The sequence below is a fragment of the Micropterus dolomieu genome, linkage group LG06, assembly GCF_021292245.1.
Source record: "Micropterus dolomieu isolate WLL.071019.BEF.003 ecotype Adirondacks linkage group LG06, ASM2129224v1, whole genome shotgun sequence".
In the NCBI taxonomy this organism is placed as follows: Eukaryota; Metazoa; Chordata; class Actinopteri; order Centrarchiformes; family Centrarchidae; genus Micropterus; species Micropterus dolomieu.
The window spans coordinates 21756679-21781071 of NC_060155.1; the positions used below are offsets into that span (position 1 = coordinate 21756679).

Here is a 24393-nt window from a genome sequence, read left to right on the forward strand (position 1 = left end):
CGGAACCTGAATGATTTGGAGGCTGTCTGCAGGGAGGAGTGGGCCAACATCCCTGCCGAAATGTGCACAAACCTTGTCACCAACTATAAAAACCGTTTGACATCTGTGCTGGCCAATAATGGCTTTTCTACAAAATATTAACATGCTGTTTGTCCAGGGGGTCAAATACTTGTTTTTCCTCATCAGATGGTCATCAATTTTTATAAATTCATATGATGTGATTTTCTGGGATTTTCTTTGGGATTCTGTCTTTCACTGTTAGAATGTACATATGATTAAAATTGTAGATTGTTGCATTCTTTGTAAGTGGGCAAACCTGCAAAATCAGCAAGGGGTCAAATACTTTTTTCCCCCACTGTACCTTCCACTCTGATTTGATTGTGCTGTTTATATAATTACATTTGACAAATGGTGTTTGTTTTGTAAACAGATTCTTAGAACCACATCTATATTAAGTATGTGCTTCTAATGACTCTCTAATTGCTCCTCTCACTCTCTGTTCACACACTCAGCTGTAAGAAAGGGTAAATATCCTCTCCTAAAATAGCGCTAAGTGCATCTGCAATGAGAGCTGTGATCCTTCTTTTTAGCATATCATTACTCCAATCACAGCTGCAGCCAAACACTTCTTTGTGACTGGGCCTGCAGCCATGACAGTGATCTCCCTGCACATGTGTGAAGGAGCGTGCGTCTTTGGTTACTCCCCCTGGCCTGTGCAACACACATTTGAAAGTTTGAAAGGTTATTTTGGGCTTTAGAAGTACCACTGTAACCCTGTGCTTCCAGTGAAATAATAGGAGGAGTCAGGATTTTACCCTCCCTTTCTGCCCCTGTGTACCATTCCCCATGTCAGCTGAGAGGGGATTTCCCTCAAAACAACAGTTTCCCTGGCTCTCTTTGCAGTTGCATTAGGCTGGATTTTCATTTTAAAACAATGGACAACAGTCCTCTGCAGGTGCTGACTGTCCCCACAGCCCCCTACCCTGACCAGAGACCCGGCACCAATGGACTGAGGAAAAAGGTCTTTGTATTCCAGTCCAGGAGAAACTACCTACACAACTTCATCCAGAGTATATTCTCCTCCATTGACCTTCGTGACCGCCAGGGATCGACAGTGGTGGTGGGAGGAGACGGTCGCTTCTTCAATCGAACAGCTATTGAGGTCATTGTGCAGATGGCAGCTGCCAACGGGGTCAGTGTCACCGTGTGTGTGTGTGTGTGTTCATTTGTTTGTTTGTGTGTGCATGCTGGTAAGTGTGTGCTTGTGTACATGTGTGGGTGGGTGGATGTGAGCACATATACCAATGTCACCTTTCCCCCATCACCTGTTATCATCCCTTTGTTTTCATTGGTTGTACCAGGCTCATGTCTTTAAGTTGTATCTTTTGACAGGTTTCTTTTTTTTGGCGGGGGGGGGGGGGGGCTTATCAATCAATATCAAGATTTCAATAAAGATAATCAAAAATGTATTACATCAGACATTAACAATTTAAAGGTATAATCTGTAATCCAAATGTAAATGTAAATTTACATCAATACATTGATACATTGCAATCTCTAACTCAAGGTCCACCTATATTACACAGTTCTCCTAAAGATGAAGTAGTAGAAGTCCTAGAGGTGCTATGTATGGTATCATAAAACTATGGAGTTAGCATGTCAACAGACCCATCTGCATTACAACTGAACAAAATCCATCTGCTGCCAGAGTGAAATAGTTGATAAGCTTTTGACAAAAACAACAAGTTGATCGTGAGTTGGGTTTGTTTTGTTAAACTACTACTGTATTTCCAAGGTCAATAATGGAAAAGTTGCTTACATCTTTACAATATGTACACAGAATTGTGAGTAGTTACTAAGTTATGAGTGAGAAATTAATCAGGAACAACTCATAAAGAAAGTGGTCAGTATGATCGATTCACATTTATTAAGAAATCATTACCTGATAATTAATTAATATAGTAGCTCCCAGTCTGTTCTCTGGTAAATCACCATGATCTACTTCATGGTCCAGTCAGAGTTATTCACTAACTACTTATTAACGATTCACTAATGATCGGGTCATTCCCGATTTGTTCATCATTGTTCCAGCTACTGAGAGTTTTGTGAACCGTATTGCAGTGTTACCAAATATCTTAACAACTGTTGGAACAGCAAAGATGGTGTATGTGGTAAACCTGTTACATCATTACGTTAGTCATTATGAGAATGTTAGCAAGTTCACGTTAGCATTTAACTCAAAACACTGTTGAGTACAGTCTCATTTTGAATTTCAAATTTGTATTTGTACAATACAAATAAACAACATAGTTTTCATTGCTTTTTATGTTATTTTTATGTGAAATAAGCTTTTATTTTTTGTGAAATAATACATCTTTAATACCAGCTGCCTTTTTGTAAAAAATATACAGTTGAAACTGTAATTTCTTTTCATTATAGCATTTAGTTCAAATTGCATTTGACACCAGTTTGCTGATGCTTTTATCAACTTAAAATGTAATTAGCCAAGTATGAATGGCCAGTATTTGGGATTAATAAGCAATGCAAGATGTCTAGGGTAGACACCAAAACAATGTAACACTGAGTAATTAAAGGGTGAAATCTGCCTTTCAGCTGTGAAACCAGCTAGCTGCTGGTGTAAATGCAGCACCTAGCTACTAGGCTGTCTTCAAATATAAACGTATATAACCTGTTTTGTTTTCTTCCCCCATGCCAGCACCATTAATGAGCGCTCTGTGGTCCTTGGGTTAAATTACATAAGCTTTGAGCTTCTTGTGCTTTCTTGGTCAGATGGTATACTTAGAGGGATTTAAAATACACTTACACATAATAGAACTTGCTGTTGATGTGTTGTAACTGAAGAAGCATGACAGACCAAAACTGATATTCCCTCCCCTCCCCCACTCAGATAAGTTAAGATACCCACTCATGCCAGCCAACTCACACAAACACCTGTGTGACACTTCTTCAGGTGGGTCATCTTATCATTGGACACCATGGGATAATGTCCACACCGGCCATCTCCTGTGCGATTAGGAAATACAAAGCCATCGGTGGCATCATCCTCACCGCCAGCCACAACCCTGGTGGACCTGATGGAGACTTTGGCATTAAGTTCAGTACTGCAAATGGAGGTATGGTAACTGGAGAAGAGGAAGCATGCAAGTTCATCAGCCAAGTGAAAAATAGTGTTACAAGAGATGTCAAACTGACATTTAACAAGGCTACACAAGGCCTCATTCAGATATGTGGCACAGCTGAGAAAAAGTTTGAGACTTTGTCTGGACATTAAAATCTGAGACAAAAAATATCTGCATGGTTCTACCCATAAATGTCTCATACAACTATGAATAGTATCACCACCAGTATACTGGATGTATTTTCTGTAGCTGTGGTTCTATAGCACACCATTACATCCAAATATCACATTTAACAACAGAGACTTTCTACTGCATCCAGGCCCAGCCAAGGAGGCTGTCACAAACAAGATTTTTCAGATCAGCAGGAACATTGAGGAGTTTGCTATCTGCCCCGGACTGCAAGTGGATCTGACAACCCTGGGCAAACAGACGTTTGATCTGGAAAACAAGTTCAAACCCTTCACAGGTGAAATGCACATTTAGTCTGTCACCCATCACCTCAGATTAGGAGAAGATGGAGGCAGAAGATGTCATTTTAGTGGTACATTTATAAAAATTATATGTATATATTATTTTCCCCTCGATCATTAATTGTCCAGACAGCAAAGATTTAATCTAAACGTTTATGATGGCATGTCAATTCACAGATTAAAAATACAATTTTGTTTCTCATTTGTGGTTGTGTCCAGTGGAAATTGTGGACTCTGTGGAATCCTATGCTAACTTGTTGAGGAACATCTTTGACTTTGCTGCTCTAAAGGAGCTTCTATCTGGTGAAAACCACATCAAGATACGACTAGATGCCATGCATGGAGGTGAGAGAATATCCTGGAACACTTGTTTAAAAATAGTTTGACATTTTGGGAAATATGCTTATTCGTTTTCTTGCCTAGAGTGTGATGAGAGGATTGATACCACTCTCACGTCTGTATGGTAAATATGTATCTAGAGCCAGCAGCCAGTTAGCTTACCTTAGCACAAACAGGGGAAACAGCTAGCCTGGCTCTGTCCAAAGGTACACAATCTGCCTACCAGCAACTCTAATGCTCTAAAACAGTAAAAAAGAAAAGTGTAATGTAAAATGAGATTCCAGGAAATGACTGCGTCCAGCCAGAAAAGAGTCTGGCAAATAACCCACCATAAAACCACAATGTGTCGTTCTAACACAAACGAGATATAAAGTGTTTTTAGTGAGCTTTATTGAAGTCTATGATAGTCAGATTACCTTCGGACAGAGCCAGGCTAGCTGTTTCCCCGCTTCCAGTCTTAGTGCAAAGCTAAGCTAACTGGCTGCTGGCTGTAGTTTCATCAGTTCAGTTTACTGTACAAATATGAAAATGGTATCAATCTTCTCATCTAACCTGAAAATGTTGAACTGTTGTTTTAAACAGAGCAACACGCAGTTCTGATGTAGTTATACATTCATGCCAATAAAACTGATTTGAATTGAATTGAATTGAATGCTGATAGTGCTACTTCCCATAACACCATAGTTGACTTCAGTCATTGTCTTTACACCAGTCTTCTCTTATCTCTCTCTCTGTCACTTCTGTCTGCTCCCAAGTGGTAGGACCATATGTGAGGCGAATACTCTGTGAGGAGCTGGGCTGCCCTGCCAACTCTGCCATCAACTGTGTGCCATTGGAGGATTTTGGGGGTCAACACCCAGATCCTAACCTCACCTACGCTGCAGATCTGGTTGACAGCATGAGAGACGGACAGTATGATTTTGGTGCAGCATTTGATGGTGATGGGGTGTGTGTACTGTTATTTGTCTCTTCTTTAGATTGTCTAAAATAAAATAAATAAGTCTTAAATTTTCTAATTGGACACAAAGTATATTTCACATTCACATGTGAAAAGATCCCAGAACTGAATCAAAGGCTGTGCCTTCCAACCTCTGTCTGTCTGTGGGCCATCTAGGACCGTAACATGATCCTCGGTAAGAATGGCTTCTTCGTCACCCCGCCTGACTCTGTGGCTGTGATCGCTGACAACATCTTCTGTATCCCATACTTCCAGCATACAGGGGTGAGAGGTTTCGCCCGCAGCATGCCCACAAGTGCAGCCTTAGACAGGTAAAAAATACAGCCTGGCTTTTACATTACTACTAAAACCAATAAGCCAGTGATATACCAAGTGGAAAACCACGTCAAACTTATAGTACTTTTAGTGCAAATAGATATTTAAACAACATTTAATCATTGTATTTAAACTTACACATTAATAATAACAAAAATCATATTATGACATTTCAGTGTATCACATCTGTTGTTTCAAGGGTTCCCTGTGCTTTCTTAGAATACTCATTTGCTGTAAACCTTGCAGAGTAGCCAAGGCAACAAAAATAGAGTTGTATGAAACTCCCAGTGGGTGGACGTTCTTTGGGAACCTTATGGATGCAGGCAGACTGTCTTTGTGTGGAGAGGAAAGCTTTGGTACAGGTACTGTGTTGCTTCAGCAAGTTATTAGATCAAAAGATGATTTTATTCTCATAATTTAGTTTTTAGTTGTTTTTTTTCTGTGCATGGCACACTTAATTACAAACCCTCTTTCAGGTGGAGACCATATTCGTGAGAAGGATGGGCTTTGGGCTGTGCTGGCATGGCTGTCCATCCTGGCCACTAGAAGGCAGAGTGTGGAGGATATTCTTAAGTACCATTGGTTAAAGTACGGGAGAAACTACTTCACCAGGTGATGTGTGAACCCATGGTGTGTGGTGTATGGTGTGTGTTTGTTTGTCTGTATTCAGGGTTGTACTCCATCATTCATCAAAAACCACCAAAACAGCAAAAGTTTAAAAAGAACAATTAAGAAACAGTGGTTGAATTATTTCTAGATAGAGATGGAACTGAAATGGGTGGGCTGAAGCTACAGAGACGTTAAGAAGATATGATATGACTGACATCTAGTGGAACATATGGACAATAACACTTTAGGCTTAGGCCATCTGTCCATTTTACTAAATAAAAAATGACAACCATTTAGTTGTCATAAAAATATTTTCTCTGCTGATTTACAGCGGTTACAAATAATATTAATAACACTGCATTAGCAGAGAAATGTACATTTGGTAGGTATTGCTGCTCTTCTACAGTGAAAAGTCTAAAGTTATTACAGTTACAGTAAAATGTTAGATTGTTCCTCCTTCATTAAAATAATATGCCTATTTATGAACATGCAACAATAAAGCACTTTTTCTGTTAATACTAGCTTAAATGTTGTTTCATCCAGATATGACTATGAGAATATAGACATAGATGCAGCCTGTGAGATGATGGAGGATTTGGAGATTATGATTGCCGACAAGTCCTTTGTGAAGCAGAGATTTGCTGTGGAAGACAAAATCTACCAAGTGGAAAAAGCAGACAACTTTGAATACACAGACCCAGTGGACAGCACCATCTCCAGGAACCAGGTATATGACACACACTGAGCCGTGTTGCTGTAAGGCTTTTATTTGTACAGGTGCTGGATGTATCCTGTGGTCACTAGGTATTTAAACTCTTTCATCATTGGAGCTACTCAGCTGTGCCTGTAGATCATAAAAGCTTCACATGGTCTGTACTGGGCTGTTTTCACTGCAGGGTCTGCGGATAATCTTCACTGATGGTTCTCGAATCATCTACAGACTCAGTGGAACAGGTAGTGATGGGGCAACAGTTCAAATCTACATAGACAGCTATGAGAAGGAGCGGATTTTCGAAGACACGCAGGTAAAATATTGAATTCTGAACATTTCAGGACTAATTTGGGCAAAATAGCAAAAATTTCACAATACTGAAACAGAACATCACTGTGATTTGCATGAAATGTGACAATTTTTGGATTATATGAGGTTGAGGTATTGATAGTCCTGTGTGGTTAAGAGGAAGAGGATGTATCAACCATAAATGAAAAATATGTTAATTTGAACATGCTGGAATAAATGTCTGTGGAATAAAAGATACAATTGCAATAAACACTATATGTCTGCTCATAGTTAAATATTCATGAGGAATCAGTGGCATATGGCAGCCAGGTGCTTGAGTCTGTTACCATATCATCTTTGTTTGGCACAGGTGATGCTGGCACCCCTGGCAACCATAGCTCTGAAGATTTCCCAGCTCCATCACAGGACAGGTCGAAGTGGCCCATCAGTCATCACATGATTCCACCCATATGTAACTCCATCATTGCTAATGTAACATGCATTTTTGTTTTTCTGTCCAGATTTTTGTATAAACTGAGCTTCATGTCCATACGTAGCTGCACAACATGCAGCAGTTTGCATTTTTGGCTAAAACATATTGAGCGATTCTCCATGTACAACATTAAATGGCTTTTTATTTTTGTTTTTTGTGTGGCGTGTGTGTCTTTCTCAAACATCAGCAAACAGACTATGTGTTCTGGTTTGTCAGTGTTTTCTAATCTATGTTTATTTCACTTTTGTTATCTGTACTTGTTCCAATTGTAATTTAAACCAGTGAGTCACTGGCAAAAATCAGCAGGTTTACAAAGTCATCAGCATTCCTAGAGATCACAACAACTAATCATGACATAATGTTGTCTTATTAAACGCAGAATGAGCCTCTAAAACAGCAGAGTGAAACTCGTTTATAACTGTTTATTTTCATATTGTTTTACGAAATGTGGCTGTGCACAATGAGGAAGTCATCTTTATGGTTTTGTGGAAAGTAGAACTGAAGATTGTTGAGAGGTTGATTTTGAAGAAAGAAAGTAACAGACAGTTTCTCACATGAATAACATTTCCTCATGCACCCAGTGCTCATTTCAAAGTAAAGAACTGGGTGTTCCCTACCATGAAGCCTCAAATTATTATTTGGACCATCCTCACTCCTTCATTCAGGAAAATGAAAACTCCTCAGCGAATAACAAACTGAAATTGCAGTTTTTGGTGCGCGGTATTGGAGGATTCATGACAACATGCCAGCTCGCTTGCGTAGCAAACACAAACACTTCATTTCATATCAGGCGGAACTGTTTTGAAAAAAACAACAGAAACAGCAAAGCAACATCAGAATATTGTGGTATAAGATGTGAACAAGCTTACTTTTACTATTACTGCATCTTCTTTACTGCAGGAGACATTTAAGCTGTAATAGGTAACATTTTAAAAGGAACTTATCTAGTTTTGGTGGCTACATGATTTCCACCTGGGCAGCAGCAGCATCAATCCGCTAACATCTGGTCCAGCTCTGTGATCACTCATGCACTTTGATGTACTGTACCTTTCTTCTGGTGTCATCGCCATGTTACACTCAAGTCCAGCCCAACAAGAGGGAGACACACTGATTTTAGATCTGGTTCATCTGAGGCCAACTTACTGTGGGTTTTAGTTCCACTAAAGGTTTGAGTGGAAGTAAGATTGCACCACTTTGTGAAAAAAATCACTGACAAGTGTTTTTCAGATATGTAACATTTAGAGAGTAAATTGTATGTTAATGAAAGAGGAAATAACACTCACAAATGTCAATAAAACAAATCAAAACATTGCAAATTCTTAGTGTGCCTTTTTCACAGACATTTTGACATGTCATAGGAAAAGAACAAGTGATGTAAATCGCATTAATGATGGCTCCATTCTATTCAAGTGTCCCAATGTGACAGTAAGCAAGTGTGCACAATACCCGGAAACGGAAGGAGTATGCAATTCAAACCTTCATTTATTTCATCATTTACATCTGTGCTTTTCCTACTGTGACATGTGAAAATGTCCTCTGTTAAAAAGGGGGCCTATTGTAAAATTATTGGCACATATTTCCACCATCTTCATAAGAGAAACCTAAACTGAACACCTAACAGAATGCAGTTTCAATTAAAATGAATTACAGTTATGAGCATAATATCTAGTTTGTTTTTAAAAACAAATAGTACACATCTGAGATCTTCTGGCAGTTTGTTCCAGCAGCATAGTTACTAAATGCAGCATCGCCATTTATTGTTCTGACTCTGGGAACAGTTAGCTGACCTGTTCCAGATGACCTAAGAGACCTGGGGGGATACATATGGAAAACGTATGTCAGAAATATAATTGGGCCCTAACCCATGACATGAAATTCTAGACAACCAGCAGTAACTTAAAGTCAATTATATAACTGCCAGTGCATAGACCTGAGAATATGTGTATGTGTTTAGCTTTCTTAGACTTTGTGAGGTCACTAGCATTCTAAATGAGCTGAAACTATCTCAGGGCTCTCTTGGAAAGACCTGAGAAAAGACCATTACAGTAGTCTAACCTACTTGAGATGAAAGCATGAATTAGTTTCTCTAAATCCTGTGTAGACATGTATTCTTGATGTCTCACTATATTTTTTAGGTGATAATAGGCATATTGACTGGATATATCTGTCAAAATTGACATCCGAATCAATAATAATGCCAAGATATCTGACTTGTTTTTTTGTTTTAGTTTTTAACATAAAAAGAACTGGAGTCAAGATGAGTCTTGAGTGCTATAAAAGCAGAATGTTGACTTACAATGCAGTGTAGGCTATAATACCATGAATACTGTACTGCACACATTGGTAGAAGACATATTCAGATCCTTCATTTAAGTAAAAATAGCAATACAACAATGTAAAAATACTCCATTACAAGTACGTCTTTCAAAATCTTAGTCAACCAAAATTAATATAATGAGCAAAATGCACATATCAAAAGTAATAGTTCTCATTATGCAGGGAATTGAGTGTAAATATGTAATATGTATTATATGATTAACGTATTTTACTGGGCTATTATTCCATTAGTATTATCACTGAAGTATTATGAGTTATGAGCACCAAAACAGCTAAACAGCCAAAACAGAGCTGGAGCCTATTTCAGCTACTCTGATGTACCGTTGGGTATAGTTTAATATGTAACAGGCCATTATATTTCTTATAGATCTTGTGTATCAGCAAAGTAATTAATAATTACTGTCAGATAAAAGTAACTTTGTAAATTTAGATGTCTATCTAAAACTTAGGGGAGTAGATGTGTAAAGTAGCATACAATGGAAAGACTTACAAAACACTACAAAAAATGTACACCGCTGATAACACGTGTATTAATCAATGAATCCCCCAGGAACGGCGCCACATGGTCTCGTGCTCCCCGTGCGTGATCCTCGTCACGCGTGACTGCAACAGGGAGCAAACTGTGTTTGACTGACAAGAACATGTGATTAATCTGCCCACATGCGGCTAATGATGATGATGATGAAATCTGCACGTTCGGTACTTGATTTCGCAGGCAGACTGCTGCGCTACTGTAGCTTTAAGAAAGTCACCTGATGAAAAGGAAACTCAGATGGAGGAAGCAGGAAGTTCGTCTACCAAGAAAGAGATCCTGAGCACATAAACAGTACACAAAGAACAGAACAAACGCCAAACACAAAGTTGCACGAAATCATCGCAATGGCCGGCATTAAAGGTATTTTATATTATTCGATAATGAGTCAGTTGAGAGTTGTGTTCATTAAGTTATGCAGACGTTCCTCTCTAGCGTTAATGCTACGAAAACTTTGTTAGCCATGTTTTCAACATTTATGAGAACCATTGCTGAATCATATCGAAAGCTATCTTGTCACCGCAACACTGTCCAAGGATGTTGATATTTGTTACAAGCTATGTGGTTCCATTATTACCTTATTAACCTGTTTTTAGTTTAAAATTATTGCTGGTTTTCACAGTAAGTCATTTTAAATGGAGACTTAGCATACAAACAAGTGTTAGAAGTCGAGCGTATTTCTGTTTGGTCTCTTATAACTTTGCACAAAAGCATCTGCCAGTATATTCTAATGTTTCTCTACTTCCAGCACTGGTGGGTTTGTCCTTCAGTGGTGCCATTGGACTTACATTTCTTTTGCTGGGCTGTGCACTGGAACAGTACGGGTAGGTTCTTTGTTAACTTACAACTTAAGTGTTTATGTTATTGTATGACATAAACTTGATTTAACACGCATTATTGAGGCTTAATGGAATAGTTAAGATATTTTTCCACTAAAGTGGCCGTTAATCAGAGAGAGAAGCAGGTAACAAAAACAACACAACACTCAAAAATAGTCTTAAAGGGTTGCTCCAGTAATGTTGTATTGCACTTTTCATTAAGGTTAGGTACTAATAGATAGATGGATAGATTAGACCTTTAAGAAATGTATTGTGTACAGCAATCGTCAGACCAACAAACAAACCAACAGACAACTACGATACCAACACAAAACATCACCAGAGTGCTTTACATATTATTTTAGAGGCACTTTTTTCAAACCCTATGCTCCCAGTTTGTAGTGCTGGCTTGATGTCATCAGGGTCATTTTCAGATTTAATGAAATATCCTCCACAGTCACAGTAGACGTTTTATAATGTATAAAGGTACACTGAGCTTCATTTGTAAAATCTTTGGAGCGCCCCTTTAAAATGGTATGGTTAAATATTTTTGTTTTGGCATAATATTACTGCGGCGTATTAGGGCCATTGTAGATTTTTTTTTAAATGGAACCAGGGAAAGGCCTTCCTCAGTTATTTATGCTCTTTGTCTTTGAACAGAAGGTATCTCATAATACTAGTTGGTGAATGTAGGTTATAAGTGATGGCTGTTGTTATCAACATCTGCATAACCTGCTTAAGTACAGAGCCTTTAATAACACAGACCCATCCTATAATAGTTTTTTTGTTGAATTTGCACTAGTTTATTTTCATCTGACAAGCTGCAAACCCATGCTGTCATATGTCATAAAATGTGGACCCTCCTTTTAACTGTTCCACACATGTTTTTGTAGGGTATACTGGCCGCTGTTTGTCGTGATTTTCTACATATTAAGCCCCATCCCGACCTTCATATCCAGACGCCTTAGTGACGACGACTCCTCCAGCAATGCATGCAGAGAGCTGGCCTACTTCTTAACAACTGGCATTGTGGTGTCAGCGTTTGGGCTTCCCATTGTGCTAGCCCGCACTAACAGAGTGAGTTCTCTCTAACCATGTTGAAATCTTTTGGAAGTTGATTTCCATGTGTTCCATGAGTTAAACACAGCCACCGTCATTGGCTCATATGTGTATGTGTAGATGCATCTCTGCTGTCTCCACCATATCAATTGTTAGTATATTTTTCTTGCACTGTATCTTGAGAGACATACGCTGTCCAGAAGTGCGTTGTAAAAAACCAAGAATACTATGGACTTGTTTTTGATCGAAAGACTTGATTCAGTATGAATTTTTTCCTACTATAGATCGTGTGGGGGGCCTGCGGTCTGGTGATGACAGGAAATGCTATCATCTTCCTCACCATCCTTGGCTTTTTTGTTGTGTTTGGAGGTGGGGACGACTTCAGCTGGGAGCAGTGGTAGAGTGCCTACAGACAGAAGCGGAACGGACGGATGGATGGGTGGGTAGGTGGATAGTTACATGGATAGACTGCAGACTGAGGGGCACATGTGTCCTGCAAACAGTGGGGGATGATGCTCATGTACAATATAGGCTGCAAACTGTCAAATTTACTGGGCATATTTTCAGGCCGTTTTTTTAATATTACAGGGTATTAGGGTTGGAGGCAACACTGTACCCTATTAATGTGCCTTATCTCTGGGACCAGAGAGACACTGATGCCTATACCCTTCTTATGTTGTAACCCCATCACTATCCACCTTAGCCCTCTTATTTTAGCTTGTCTAGCCTTTGATTCAACCCCCAAATCACCTTGCTCATTGCAGCTGCCTGCTATGTCGTTATGTATCAGTTAATCAATTTCACAAAGGGATCCTAAAGAGTAACTATTATACCTTGTTCAAGGGGTAAGGGGCTATACTGAATTATGGCTTGCTTATTATGAGCACTGTTTGCTGTTTAAAGTGTAAGACTGGGCGAGTTATCTTAATCCATGCTATCTGACAACTAGTTGTAGGACTCCTAATCAGGTAAATATATTATATATTAGATATTTGTATGGAGATGATGTGTTTGTGTGTGTGTTTGTTTTTCATTTTGCTATGAAACTTTAAAGCCTTACTTTTTGTTCTGGTGCAATTGTTTACATTCTCACCAAAGATCATTCTAGAGTGCAAAAATGGAGCATATTCACCAGTGAACTGTGATTTTGATCTGTGCTATGCAGCAATATGATCCTCAAAAACAAGCTGAGAAAGCACTGTAGCGAATGTCATACATCAAAGCGTTTATGTTCAATTATTGTGTGCACAGGGAAGAGAAAGTACCCACATCCATTTTATATTCCTGCAGATGACAAAAAAAAATCATACTATTGACAAGAGCATGATATTTATTTGTGATTCATATTTTTACATGTAGATTGGTGAATACAGAACATGTATTTTTTAGGTAAAGTGTTTTTGTCCTAAAAGAGACAGTTTCACCTGCAAACTCATTCATAAGTGCCCAACATTCACAGCTTATGTTTTGATTAACTGAGAAATCGCACTGATTCGGTTTTGAGTCTATTTTTTGGGGGCCATCAGATGCCATTGAAATCTGTAATTGTAAATTATCAATATTGCTTCCTCATGTTCTCTGTTCCTTATGTCATGTTCCTTAATAACTGACTATTAATGATGTTTTGTATGAGCAGCCCACTTCATAGAGACTATCACAGAGAATTCTGATTTCCTAATTCCTTTACTGCTTTACAGGGAATATATGATTCTGTGTCTCACAACTGACATGTTCAATAAAATAAGTTTGTTCTTTCTATTGTGACTCCCATTGAAAACACTAACGAGCGCTGAAGAGCTCTCAAATGTTTTTTATAAGCTCCTGACTGCATTTTGTTTTCTAACATTGATTAAAACTGTCTGTATAAACAAAGACACAGGCTCTGTCTTACTGCTGATGATGTGATGAGAAAAGTGAGTGTTACAGTGTTCGGTGAAGTGGATGGAGAACTTGATTTGACTTGTCTCTGGGAAGTTGGGGTGGATGATGCAGTAAAACAGACACCTGCACACTATTTATACAGTACAGCAGCAATAGTGACTGTAGCAAACCTCTCTAATGGTCTCCTATGACATGCAGACTGGGAAAGGGGAGGTGGTATGTGGGTGACTGTGGGGGGTAGATACATTTCTGTCTGGCCAGACCTTGCAAGCAAACCAAGACAGACAGAAATTCAGGTGTGAACAGCTGCTGAATAATTTAGATACTTTGCAATATTCAACAAACAGCATGTAAAACAGCTCCATGTTTTGCTTAGCTGCCTATAATTTTTACTAAAAAACATTTTTACACCCACCTTTCTGTTATGTTCTTTCCAAACACTGAAACATCAATATTGAATACAGATTGACAAAATTGCTAGTTATGAGCAAGTTGCATAACAAAAGAATGCTAAAAAGACATTATCTATTCAGAAATAATCGGATGTAATAGAAATCAGCCACGCAGCTGCATACAACTTGAGTGATTTCATTTCATTCTCTGTTCACGTGTGTCAGGAATGCGCTGAAGCGGCCTCACCAATTTGCATGTTAAACCGAGTGCATTTTCGCCGCCCACAAAAGGAACCCACACTCTGCAAATTAATTATTATTTCCATAAAAGAAACATATGTGCTTCCAGTGATTGCATTTCACAAGTGGAAGGCACAGCATGTAGGGACAAACATCCCACAGGGAGGTTAGCAGTGCTTCTGTGTAGAAAGCACTTCAGATGATTTGTTAAATGTGTGTATGTGCAATTCTATATTGCATGAAATGGTTGGTTGTGTCAAGATTAAGAAATGAGTTGACATATCAAAGATTAAATGGAGGCTCAGCTAAGCATTGATCTCTGGAGGTTGTTAAAATTCCCATCAAAATAGCTACACAAAGTTCCAGATGTGCTGCAGATATTCTGATGCTGGGGCATCAACATGATGAACGGGGCCAAGTGCGTGCGTGGAACAGTGTTACAGGAATGGTTGACACCTTTGCTCACTGGGGTTTCCAAGCCAAGTCTCCAGTCCTTCACCTGCATATACAAGATGAAGTCCATCAGAACCAGCCGGAGACCTTAAGGTGGATCATGATGAGCCATCTGTTATCTATATTTCATAAATAAAAGTTGCTGACTGCTCAACCCCGGCTCAGTGACATAGGTTTGATTGATGTTGAAAGAAGCACCCACTATCCCCTAGCTTACATCAGTGACATTAAGACCATGTGAATCAGAAGTTGTACTTTGTCCCAAAACCCATAACATGACATCTTAATGGGATCTATGTATCTGCTGAGTGAGAGAAACTGCTATAAATAAAGTCAAACTGCATTTATACTCAACATAATCTTTGTGAGTGAGATTGAGAAGAAAAATAAGACAAAGGTGAAGATGGAGATGAAGAATGAGCCCAGGGACAACCATTCATCTCTGTTCCAGGACAGCTGTTGCCTGGCAACAGCCAAGGCATCAAATTATTCTAAAAGACAGCTGGGTCTGGCCTTGAACACAACACAATGCAACACAGTTTAGAGCAACACAGCATATTGTGTTGTTGCTGTGTGATACTGTAATGTTGCATCCACTGTGTGCCACACAGACCAATGAAACACAACACAGAACAGCACAGAACTGAATAATGAAATAGTGCAACACTACACACACATCACAATCCTATGCCCTGTTGCACTATTGCATTATTCAACAGTCCAATACTATACACACACATCACAGTTATATGCAATCCAGCACAAGGCAATACAAAGTGAGATAATTTAATGCAACGCAGCAACACAAGGCAATGCACTTCAAGGTAGCACAACACAATGCGAGTTCACACAAGGCAAGTTAATCAAGTCAACAATGCAACAAGGTCACCTAATATAAAGCACAACAGACAGGTGTGTCAGCTCTACTATAATATACATTTAAACTTACTATGTATAGTCTATTATGATGCTTTTCTTTGTTGTCTTGGTTATAATAACATTTTATTAACACTTGCCATTGGAATAGCCTACTCCAGCAGTGACCATTGCTCTTTCTAATAAGCTACATGAGCTGCCTACAACCCAGTACAAAACTTCAGTAGAACTTTGCCTCACTAAATAAGCAGACAGGAAATGTGCACAACATTCAGTACAGTAGTATACACAGACAATCTGCTGAAACACATCAGGTAGTCAATGAAAGACAAAGACCCGGGGGAAAAGGGGGTGTAGCCTAATTAAAGTGGTGAAAACAGACACATCCATAGTTTCCTCTGGCTGTAAATCAAATTGATGTAGGGAATGCAGACTGGGCGTGCGCACTGACAGCCATTGGTTAACTGTAGGATTTGCGTCGTCAGTCCCAAAACCAATCGATGCGCTCTCGAGGTCGGGAAGGGGAACGAGCGCGAATGGCACAAATGGAACCTGATAAAAAGGGGCGCGTGCTTCCGAAGCGAGGTAGAGGAAGAGGAGATCGTACTGTGTACTACATCCACACCAGCGCGTGAGACAGCGGACACACCACCGGTAAGACTACAGGCTTTATTTAACCGTCCTGAGAGGGACGTTAAATGTTGCTCATTACCCAGCAAACAATTTGAGTAGGCTGTGTTTTAATCTTTCTATAGCTTTTACCGACATGTAGCTTAATAATGGGGTTAACCTACAGCCTATAAACCGCGCGACATTTTAAAGTTTTAACCGTATTTGCACATTATCAGTCTAAAGTTTATTACACAAAAGGGTAATAGCTTTCTTTCTTCAGGGGGTTTGCAAAGAAGTATGTTCTCAGGTGGTAGGTTTCTGTCATTGGAGCTGTAAAAAAAAAGCATTTTTCGAGGAAACAAGATCCCCAGTCAAATAACGTTATGTTGAGTTGCACTGAAGGGTCTTTTGATTCAGTCATATCACGTAGGCTTCTTGTCTGTATGTAGGCTGTGCTCTTCATCTCTCTCAGCGCTGCACTGTGTGCATATCTCATCTATCTCTCAGTCGACTTGCTCAGTTTTGTGTTTACTAGTTTGAAACACATTTCCTAACTAGTGATGTTCGGCTCTGGATGCAGCCTACACACGTTTGAAGCACTTTCCATGAAGTATGATGATGAAGCCATTCGCACCAAGTGTAAGTTAAATATAGAGAAGCGAATGTGTTTGAAATGTATTTGAGTTTGGGGCAATTAAGACGTGAGTGGTGAAATGGGAAATATTTGTGCACCAGCCTATGGTGTGATGGAAAGCCTGGATAAACCCACAATACAACAGTAATGGAGGCACTGTATTGTTTTATATGCCATTACACAATCAATCACTGTCCATTTAGCAGTGAAGTCTGAGTTAACTGAGGGCAACCAAGACTTCCAGAGGATAAATGGCACTAGTTTATGCTCTTTATTTCACCATAGATAAAATATCCACATCATATTTCTGTTCAGACTTAATGTGTCTGACTTGTGTCAATAGAGACTCAATATTGACCCTTTAATAATTTGTGTAATGGGGAGACTGGAAACGATTGTAATAGTTTTGTATTCATCTCCATTTTAGGGATTGTTTCTAGAGCCCGACCAATATGGGATTTTTAAGACAGATACAGATTTTTATATTTGAGGATTTTAAATTCCGATATATCCGCTGATATTCTCTTTTTTTTCTCTTCTTTTCATAAACACGACATAAACAAAGTAGGGCTGACCCCGAATTGTCGAAGATTCGATGCTTCGATAGGCGGAGCCTGTCTTCGCACCATTTTGGCAATATGGAAGAACTCAATTTCTTATTTTACATAGAACTACCGTTTTTCTCCAAATAAGTTAATATACAGCCTATAACTATATAAATGTCAACATATAATGCTGTAAATAAAAATGTGAAAAGAAAGACGCTTTTATTAAATCTTTTTAAAGTGCGTGAATAAATCCAAATCTTTAACACTAAGGTAGGGGGCCTCGGTGCGCTTCAGCTGAGTGTGTGTGTAGCAGATGATGGAAGAGACCACATCAGTTGTGTGCAGCTGTTGTGCCGAGTTGTTTGCGGGACGTTCGGATCATTTATCAGCATTGATGAACCTCACAAAGAATATTATATCGTTCTTATAGACCTGCGAGGAACCGCGACATGCATGCAATTGTTGGCTGCAAGGCACGCACGCAAAATTCTGCACAAAACCGGTAAATGGCAGTCAAGCAGAGAGAAAAGGGTCAACCATAAGCCTCAGTTTATTGTACATGTATGAATAGTGAACAGAGAGGGTAGAACAGTGGTGCACAGATGCCTCATAGTAAGAAGACGTGGGTTCAAACCCCGGTTGCCCCGGCCTTTCTGTGTGGAGTTTGCGAGTTTGGAGAAGTGCTATCTAACTGCTGTCTGTGGACATGTTGCTACTGTGTTTAGTTTGCGTAAAACCGTGCAATGCGTTTTAATCAGCCTGTATTGGTAACAATGGCTAACCTGGCTAGTTGTAATCGCAAGGTTTTTCGACTTGTACCTGGAATGCAGTCAACTCGGGCGTGTCATCATTCCCAGCTCTGATTTCCGACTTTCAAAGTAAATGGAACCACTGGAAAAAAAGTTCAGCTGATTGCTTTGTTTTGTGGTGGATTTGTGGATCTTTGTTGCCAACAGGGGAATTGCAGAGTGCCCTCTGGTGGACAAACTATGCAACGACAACACTCATAACATGATAGAAGAATCTGCCTTCAGTTTCTTTTTTAATTGTTATTTAATGACTGTTATAAACGCAGATACCAGTTTATCTGCAATTAGCTCATATTGGCCAATAATACTTGCACGCCAATTTATCTTTCAGGCTTTGTTTGTCTTGAACCGTTCAAACTTAGATTAAAGGTACACCGTTTGTCAGCTACACATACACAGTAAGTCATTTGGCATCAACCACAAGGTCATACTGCACATTAAGTAATGGAGAAACCCAAAGTATTTCACTGTTGCAACATGTTTCTAGTGGCACAAAAGTAGTCATTGTTTGCTGCATAAGGCAATGTTGTGTTTGTGAGGTGACATGAACACAGAAATATGTACACGCTATCAGTCAGGCTTTCGTGTCTAAATGCAGTATTCACAACAGGCTCTAGGTATTGTGAGTACAGCTGAAACAACTGGGCGCAGAAAATTCTTCCTTTAAAAATGTGTTATTGAACATAAATGAAAGGGTCACACATGTTTAGCTCTCAAACTTAAAGCTTAATTTCTTCTTGAATTTACCTTCTTAAAAGGTTTCATTATGTATGGGCATGTGGGTTTGTGTGCAGAATGCTTTGGTGTAGCAGAACCATGGAGCTTCTTCAATGAGGTTAGAAAAGTCGTTTGTGTGTGTGTGTATTTGTCACACCACTGCAGTCCATTTCTGCCCGGTCACATGTACAGTGTTTCCATCACCCGCATGTCTCTCCTACTCTGATAATATTCCAACTCTACTGGAATTTATTATCTGTGGATCTCCACCATAGGGACTTCTACCAGCTGATCACTTATAGCCACTCTAACTTTGCCCCTGATTTGAGAATCAGCTCGAACATCTGCTGGAATGTGCAGAGATCTGAAAGGTCTTTACAATCTTGAGACTTGAGTTTGTGGAAGCTAACGGTATTTATTTGAATGTCTCCCCCTTTTTGAAATAAGCTTTATTACTATTCCAAAACACAACATTGATTCATCCCTATTATTGGGATGCTGAGCATTATTTCAGCATTTTCCTTCTGTGTGTTCCTCACTGTGTATCGGTTTGGCATCACCCACAAGCTCCTCTATTATGGCACAGTAGTGACGGTCAACTGGTTTGACATGGTATCATGTTACAGTATATGCTTGAATTTTAGAAGTACACTTCCTTTTAAGCCCAGTTCATAGCATTTCTGTAGTCTGCCCGGTCATGTGGAATGAACTCAACTGGCCACTGTCCTTTTATTCTCAGTCCCCGCTAAAACAACAGGGCACATACATCCAGCTTCTGGTCAAAAGGGGTCTGGCCACCAGACTGATGACTCACTTGCTGGCAGCTTGTTGGCTTTACTGGTGATGTGGCTACTTTACTGCCTTTTCTGTCTTTTGCTGTTGAATTCATGCCGTTTTCTACAATGAGTGTTTGTCATACTGGGAGCTGTGGTAAAAAACGAACCGCTGATTGTGAATACACCTATCATTGTGTGTGTGTGTGTGTCAATGTTGTATTTGTGTAAGTATGTCTTGGATGATAATCTGAACGGTAATTGTAAAAACAGGCCTGCGATTAGAGAACAAAAGCAATTGTGCTGGATTCCTAATGTGGAGAGGAGGAATGCAGCAGCTTTTACACATCTCAGGGCTTCCACTGTTTTCAATTTTACATTTTACCTACAACTATTTATTAAGTATGGTGCCCCTAGAGATTTTAATATTGTTAGCTGAGTAATTAATCCCACAGTTTCTGCTGAACAAAATCTTGTCAGTCTTTTTCTGTGATATGTGATCTGTGAAATTGTAATCCATACACTGTTTGTCTTTCAGGCCAGCAGTCTGCTGATGTAAATTCCCGCTCATCCTCCCACCACTGGTTCAAGGACAAGAGCTTCAGCTGTGAGTACACGTTTTTTTGTTCAGAATAATCTTTTCACAACAAACCTTATTGCTGACTAAGTAGAATATAAGCTTTCTTCACTGTATTTCAAGCAGAAGACATCATTTCCTCTGTATTATGCAGCTATTGGCTGAAACATTTTCAGTAAGTCTACATTACAGTTTGTTTTTTTTAAATTTTTGAACTTTGGAGAATTGGCTGGACAAATCAAGTAATTTGAATATGTCACTCTGGTCTCTGGGAAATTATGATTGGCCCTTTTCACTTTTTATAAATTTAACATTTAATTGAAGATTAATCAAATAAATAAGAGCTTTATAAATAATCATTAGTTTCAGCTGTTCTATAGATATTGATATAGATACAAGTGTTGAACAGGAAGTGGTAGTTGCATGATGTCCATGTATCATAGTTCAAAGGCCCAACCAGTCACTCCACAGCAGGACATAATTATATAGCCGCCGCCCTGTGTGTAAAAGAGGTGGTGAACCATATCGATTTGTTCACTTCAAGCTCAAGATTATCTCCTTAAGAGCACAGATCAAAGCTGCACACTGATTCATTTCTGTCTCAGTTGTCATCTGAAAGATTTATAGCCAAGTTGACATGGAAGTTGCCAACTGGTGAAACTCACCAAAGGCCCTCTCTTGTGTCCCAGATCCTGCAGACTCTGCCAAGCCTTCTGTTACCTCCTTACTCTCCAATTCATCTGTTAGGCCGGAGATATACTTGATTTTAACTACGTGTTTGCGTGCGCATGATGGCTGCCTCACGTGTCCTGCAGCCATTTGGAAGGCACATGAACTTTAGGGGTAATATGGGGATGTGACGGGATTGACTGCAGCACTACAAAGTTCCTCAGGAGCTGCCTCCACATGATGAAAAGAGACTGATGAAGCAGATTAGTGACCCTATTTAAATAAATTATAGTGCGCATTCTAAAGTGCATGAACAAGTGTATTTAGGGCTTGTCCATCTCTACTTTTGCTAGTTAAACGGCACGTATTCTGGGCGCAAAGGTTTTATCTCTTATTAATCATAGGTGTGTTTTCAGAGTAACATGAATTTAACCATTCAGAGTGTCATGCGCACAGTTTCACTCTTAATAATGGGGAGAAGCTTCACTCTATTTCACTCACCCGCAACCCATTCACTATTAATCAGAATCACCTGCCTTGCTCTAGAGTGGCGGTATTTGTAGACCCCGCTGTTCAGCAGTTATATTGGTCCCTGTTATAAAGATAATGTGTTGTGATGAGATTGCATTATTTCATATCAAACCTAATAAAATGAAGAATGGTAATGCATTAACAATGACTGGTAAAACTGTCCTTTCATGTCATTAATTACTCAACTGTATGTGTGTAATATCAACTCATCTAAATATGGTCGCGTCAAGTTGACCCTAGAAAGGCTGTAGGGTTGCAACTAATTGTTTTCATTGTCAATTAATGTCGATTATTTTCTCGATTAGTTGTTTGGGCTATAAAATGTCAGAAAACAGTGAAAATGTCAATCAGTGAATCAATCTATGAAAACCTTTTTATTGAATTTTTCCAAATTCTGGGTTTTCTGTTTGAATTTTCCTAAATTCTGTGTTTTACAATTTAAGCACATTTTGTCATCAGAAAGAGTGTGTAATCATCTGAAATTCATCAATCCATTAAGAAACTATTAAAAATGTACTCAATATCAATGAATTTGATGTATCATGCAAATAAAATAATATTATTCAAATATAAAAATATAATTATTTATGGGGACAATTCATAAGAAATATATTGCAACAGTAGGATATTAAAATACTGTTTAACAGGGGACAATTCACAATCAATGCATTGTTGCAATACATGTAGGCCTATTGTGAATTGTCCTCTATTAAATAGGTTATTACCATAGTTGATTACTGATAATTACGGAGTCTACTCTCGCGAGGGCATCACTCCTCCTTGTTTACAAAGCTGGACCGGAGATTTTTTCTTCAGCAAGCGCGCATTTGTATCTGCTGATGTGGTTGCACTTTTGAGGATTTGTTGAAGCTTCTGCTAGCACAGTGTGTCTGTATGTGTAGAGGAGTCGCTGAGCCGTGTCCTCAGTAAAACACCAACACAGAGAGCAGATGACAAAAGCAGCACCTGTAAATGACACTAAAACATAGCAGTATAGTTTTTTCTGTTTGTTTGCCTTAAGTGCTGTGAAAAAAATGCTTATAATGTCAGATTTTTATGAATTGCATCCACATTTTGGCAGATTCACCAATATTCTGCGTTTTACAATTGATTTCAGTTTTAATATCAAAATACGCTATTCCGTCCATGTTTTCCTCCATAAGGCCCTAAAAATAGTAATCTCCTCCATTGTCGCCATGTTTATTGTTTACATCATGCAAATCCGCATGTTCGATATGGTCAGATCTCTGTTGTGCCCTCTAGTTGAGTCCTCTAGTAACACAAAAGGTACATAGGCACAAATGTAAACAATTCTGTTCATAATGCAGCTAGGTGTCTAAAAAGCTAGTTTCCAGCCTTACGATTCACCCTAAAAGCGTAGTGAATGGTTAACTGATGACGTGCTGACACAGACAGTACTTCAATCACAATACTTCAATGGGCGTTAAAAAGAGTGACGTGCACACAATGGGGTAATCGGTGTAAGTGTGTGTATTGGTGTTTGAATTTGACAGAATGGCACTCCCTCTTAATTATTGGGCTTTTTAAGAAACTCCAGTCAAACGGTGACTCATCCACAGTCACAGTTGCCATGTGTCCTGGCCTACCAACAAGTCCTCATTTCTTTCTTTTTCTCTTAAATGGTTTGATAGGTCTTGCGCAGTAGCACAACACTAAAAGCTCATGATGAATTAAGTGTTTATTCACCTCTTTCATCTAATCAGAAAGGAAAAAATATAGTGTCTGTGATTAATGCTGAATATCACCAAAGGACTACATTATGGTTAACAGCAGAGAATGTTTTTCTCACGTCATTATTACATGACAGAGATGTAGTTAATCTTTGTTTAAGGCAGATATGCTAGTACAAAATGGGACCATATTAATGACTATATTTGTTTGCTAAATTTGAAACAAATTAAGAAATTAAATCTGTTTGCTTCTACCAGTTTTTGCAGTGTCAGATTGAAAGAAAAAATTTCTCATGTCTAGGGGATGATATTTGTAATGCCAACATGACAAACAGATGGCGTGACAGCAGAAAAATCCTAAAATGGTGGTATGTGGCCCAGCCAGCCTCTCTCTCACTTTATGTCTATAAAGTAGGGCAGTGGGCTCCCTGCATGTGGCCTCCACAGTGACATCACTTTTCAGATGCCACAAATTGGTATGTTGTTTTTCTCCCTCCTCAGCAAACTCCTCTCAGTCTTCACTCGTCACCTAAGTTAATTTCTGCTGGAATCTGCTTCACCGCATTGAATGCAAATACAAATAACAAAGTTTCCACTGTGACTTGTTTTTGATTTTTCAGGGAGTAATCTTAGTTGACAAGTGTTGATTGGCATTTTTCTTTTTCAGTCACAGACTCATATGGCTTTAGGCCTAGCAGATAAAAACAATGTAAAACTGTTGAATGATGTTTGATAGCTGTCAAATCAAATTACATGATATCGGTTGACTTTTACATCATGAGAGTTAAATGAACACTGAGAATTTTGCTTTACGGTACACTTTTATAAACATTTCATTAATGGTTCATAGGACAGTTTAATGTAATTGTGTTTTTGAGTAAACACTACAGTGGAAAGTGGAAAATTAAGTAGAATTAAAA

General features: G+C 39.0%; 3 protein-coding genes across 3 annotated transcripts in view; all 3 read left to right on the forward strand.

Annotated features, from left to right (window-relative positions):
* Positions 1-476: 476 nt before the first annotated feature.
* Positions 477-7472, forward strand: LOC123972593 (phosphoglucomutase-1-like). The gene is made up of 11 exons (XM_046052128.1): positions 477-1192; positions 2972-3134; positions 3460-3606; positions 3830-3955; positions 4705-4895; positions 5064-5218; positions 5469-5584; positions 5699-5834; positions 6375-6558; positions 6728-6856; positions 7202-7472. The coding sequence occupies exons 1-11, from the start codon at positions 935-937 to the stop codon at positions 7289-7291; spliced, it is 1695 nt and encodes a 564-aa protein (XP_045908084.1). The 5' UTR covers positions 477-934; the 3' UTR covers positions 7292-7472.
* A 2926-nt stretch (positions 7473-10398) lies between these two features.
* On the forward strand, positions 10399-13942 carry LOC123973015 (leptin receptor gene-related protein). The gene is made up of 4 exons (XM_046052846.1): positions 10399-10556; positions 10942-11017; positions 11905-12088; positions 12355-13942. The coding sequence occupies exons 1-4, from the start codon at positions 10541-10543 to the stop codon at positions 12469-12471; spliced, it is 393 nt and encodes a 130-aa protein (XP_045908802.1). The 5' UTR covers positions 10399-10540; the 3' UTR covers positions 12472-13942.
* A 2522-nt stretch (positions 13943-16464) lies between these two features.
* LOC123971911 (cAMP-specific 3',5'-cyclic phosphodiesterase 4B-like) overlaps positions 16465-24393 on the forward strand; it is a 51839-nt gene continuing 43910 nt past the window's right edge. The window contains exons 1-2 of the mRNA XM_046050977.1: positions 16465-16566; positions 20544-20612. The gene's annotated coding sequence lies outside the window, so the exon portion shown is untranslated. The remainder of the gene's footprint in view (positions 16567-20543; positions 20613-24393) is intronic.

What these genes read in the sequence shown, in the direction of transcription:
- LOC123972593 (XM_046052128.1), top strand. Translation starts at nt 935, where the DNA reads ATGGACAACAGTCCTCTGCAGGTGCTGACTGTCCCCACAGCCCCCTAC. An exon ending in ACTAGATGCCATGCATGGAG is followed by an intron (nt 3,956 to 4,704) that starts GTGAGAGAATAT and finishes TCTGCTCCCAAG; the next exon opens with TGGTAGGACCATATGTGAGG. An exon ending in AGAGGAAAGCTTTGGTACAG is followed by an intron (nt 5,585 to 5,698) that starts GTACTGTGTTGC and finishes ACCCTCTTTCAG; the next exon opens with GTGGAGACCATATTCGTGAG.
- LOC123973015 (XM_046052846.1), top strand. An exon ending in TGTGCACTGGAACAGTACGG is followed by an intron (nt 11,018 to 11,904) that starts GTAGGTTCTTTG and finishes ATGTTTTTGTAG; the next exon opens with GGTATACTGGCCGCTGTTTG. An exon ending in TGCTAGCCCGCACTAACAGA is followed by an intron (nt 12,089 to 12,354) that starts GTGAGTTCTCTC and finishes TTCCTACTATAG; the next exon opens with ATCGTGTGGGGGGCCTGCGG.